General features: G+C 49.0%; 1 protein-coding gene across 1 annotated transcript; it reads right to left on the bottom strand.

Annotated features, from left to right (window-relative positions):
- Positions 1-272: 272 nt before the first annotated feature.
- LOC135715104 (uncharacterized) lies at positions 273-1679 on the bottom strand. The gene has a single exon (XM_065238522.1). The coding sequence runs from the start codon at positions 1677-1679 to the stop codon at positions 273-275; it is 1407 nt and encodes a 468-aa protein (XP_065094594.1).
- Between the last annotated feature and the right edge of the window lie 477 nt (positions 1680-2156).

The following is a 2156-nucleotide window of genomic DNA, read 5'->3' on the forward strand; positions in this document are numbered from 1 at the left end:
ACCGCAAGGTGCCAAAAGTGCCCCAACGGGGGCGATAATACTTATTGTTGTACTGGATCTACTGCGATTCCTTGACATCCAGTTGATTATCTCGGATGGGAAGAATACATGTCTTCGAAATAGCCCGGCGATAAGAGCCATCCTTCGTACGAACGGTGACAACTCTCACCTTCCCGTCTGGCCCTGGGTGAGTCTCCATGACGCGTCCCAGCTTCCACTTGAGAGGTGGAATGTTGTCCTCCTTCATAAGAACCATTGTTCCAACGTTCAAATTATTTCTTTGCCTTGTCCATTTGTTGCGACTCTGCAGACAAGTAGTCTGTTGACCAGCGCTTCCAAATCACTTGCCTGTAGTTCTGAACACGTTGCCATCTATTGAGCCTATTCTCTGGTAGATCATGGAGACTTGATTCGGGTGCTGCGGTGAGTGGGCGTTGGATCAAGAAATGCCCGGGAGTCAATGCTTCCAAGTCACCGGAGTCATTACTGAGAGGTGTCAGCGGTCTCGAATTTAGACATGCTTCAATTTGCGTCACAACGGTATGCAGTTCATCATACTTCAGCATTCTGTTGCCGATTACTCTCCTCATGTGCCCTTTCAGCGATTTGACTGCGGCTTCCCACAAGCCACCAAAGTTGGGTGATCTGGCAGGGATGAATTTGAATTCGATCGAATCTTGAGCAGCCTCCATTGACACCTTTTCTTGGAACTGTTGTTGACGAAACATTCGATGCAATTCACGCAGTTCTCTTTGTGCTCCCACGAAATTGGAGGCGTTGTCGCAGAGTATCAACTCTGGTCTTCCGCGTCTGGCAACAAATCTCCGAAGAGCAGCAAGAAATGCCTCGGTGGTGAGGTCCATCACAACCTCAATGTGGACAGCTTTGCAGACTAAGCAAACGAACAAACAGAGATAGCATTTCACCGGAGCGCTCTTCCGGGTGACAGGCTGCAGTTCGAATGGTCCACAATAATCGATACCCACTCGTTGGAAAGCAGGAGCTGGTGATACTCGTTCCAACGGAAGATCTCCCATCAACTGATCATGGACGCGTGGTTTCACCCTGAAACACTTTACGCACTCGTGCATTACCTTCGTGGCTAAGTTTCTGACGCTCAACGGCCAAAACCTCTCTCGAACACACGATATCTTCAACTGCGGTCCTCCGTGCAGCAATCGCCGGTGATAGTCCACCAAGATGAGCTTCGTGAGTGGATGATGGTTATCCAAAATCATCGGATGTTTCCTTCCTCGCGAAACAGGAGCATTTCCGAGCCGGCCGCCAACGCAGAGTATCCCATCAACCATCACAGGATTCAAAGCATGCAGCTTCGACGAAGGCCTAACTTCGCCCTTAGCCGCAAGGTTTGATAATTCCAACGGAAAACATTCCGATTGGGCTAGCTGCACTAGGAGAATCAAGGATGAATCATGTTCACCAGCTGTCAGCAATCCAGTTTTCCTATGCAACCGATTTCTTGGTCGACAGTTGAAGGAAAAACGGCGTATCCAAGCGGTCAGACGAACAAGGTTCAGTAGAGACGAACGTAGCGTGGAAATCTCACTTGGAGGCAGAGTCTGTAGGACTGCTGACACTAGTGGTCTCTCCTCCAGGATTACCGAATCGAACTGCTGCTCTGGAACCTGCGCGTTTACAGGGTTTCCTTTTTCAGCCATTCTGGACCATTCCACCACAAAGAATTGCTCGTTATCTGAGCTGGAGTGGCTCCTCTCGAAATTATGTCAGGGGGATTCTCGATTCCCGGAACGTGGTTCCAGATTCCACCCTTTGTCACATGTTGTATCTCTGATACACGATTGGCCACAAAGACCTGCCATCTAGACGGGTGTGACGAAATCCAGAATTTTACAATTGTAGAATCGGTCCAGAAGAATGATTTGGCTGCTATCATCATGCTGGTGGAGACAGATTCATACAGGTGCGCTAACAGTAGCGCAGCAGATAACTCCAACCGAGGTGTGGATAGCTTCTTCTTCCTTTTACTAAGGTCCTCTAACGGCGCAACCTTTGATTTGGCCATCAGTAGGTTGATCGTGACTTCTCCGTCCCGGTTCACACATCGTAAGTATATCGCGGCACCGTATGCTTTATCACTTGCATCGCTGAATCCGTGGAATTCACATGTGATTACA

The sequence above is a fragment of the Ochlerotatus camptorhynchus genome, unplaced genomic scaffold (assembly GCF_037179485.1).
Source record: "Ochlerotatus camptorhynchus isolate MF236.1 unplaced genomic scaffold, CSIRO-AGI_Acam_v1.1 ptg000811l, whole genome shotgun sequence".
NCBI lineage: Eukaryota > Metazoa > Arthropoda > Insecta > Diptera > Culicidae > Ochlerotatus > Ochlerotatus camptorhynchus.

Bases quoted from the DNA above. Each gene is read 5' to 3' on its own strand.
- LOC135715104 (XM_065238522.1), bottom strand. From the start codon at position 1,679: ATGGCTGAAAAAGGAAACCCTGTAAACGCGCAGGTTCCAGAGCAGCAG.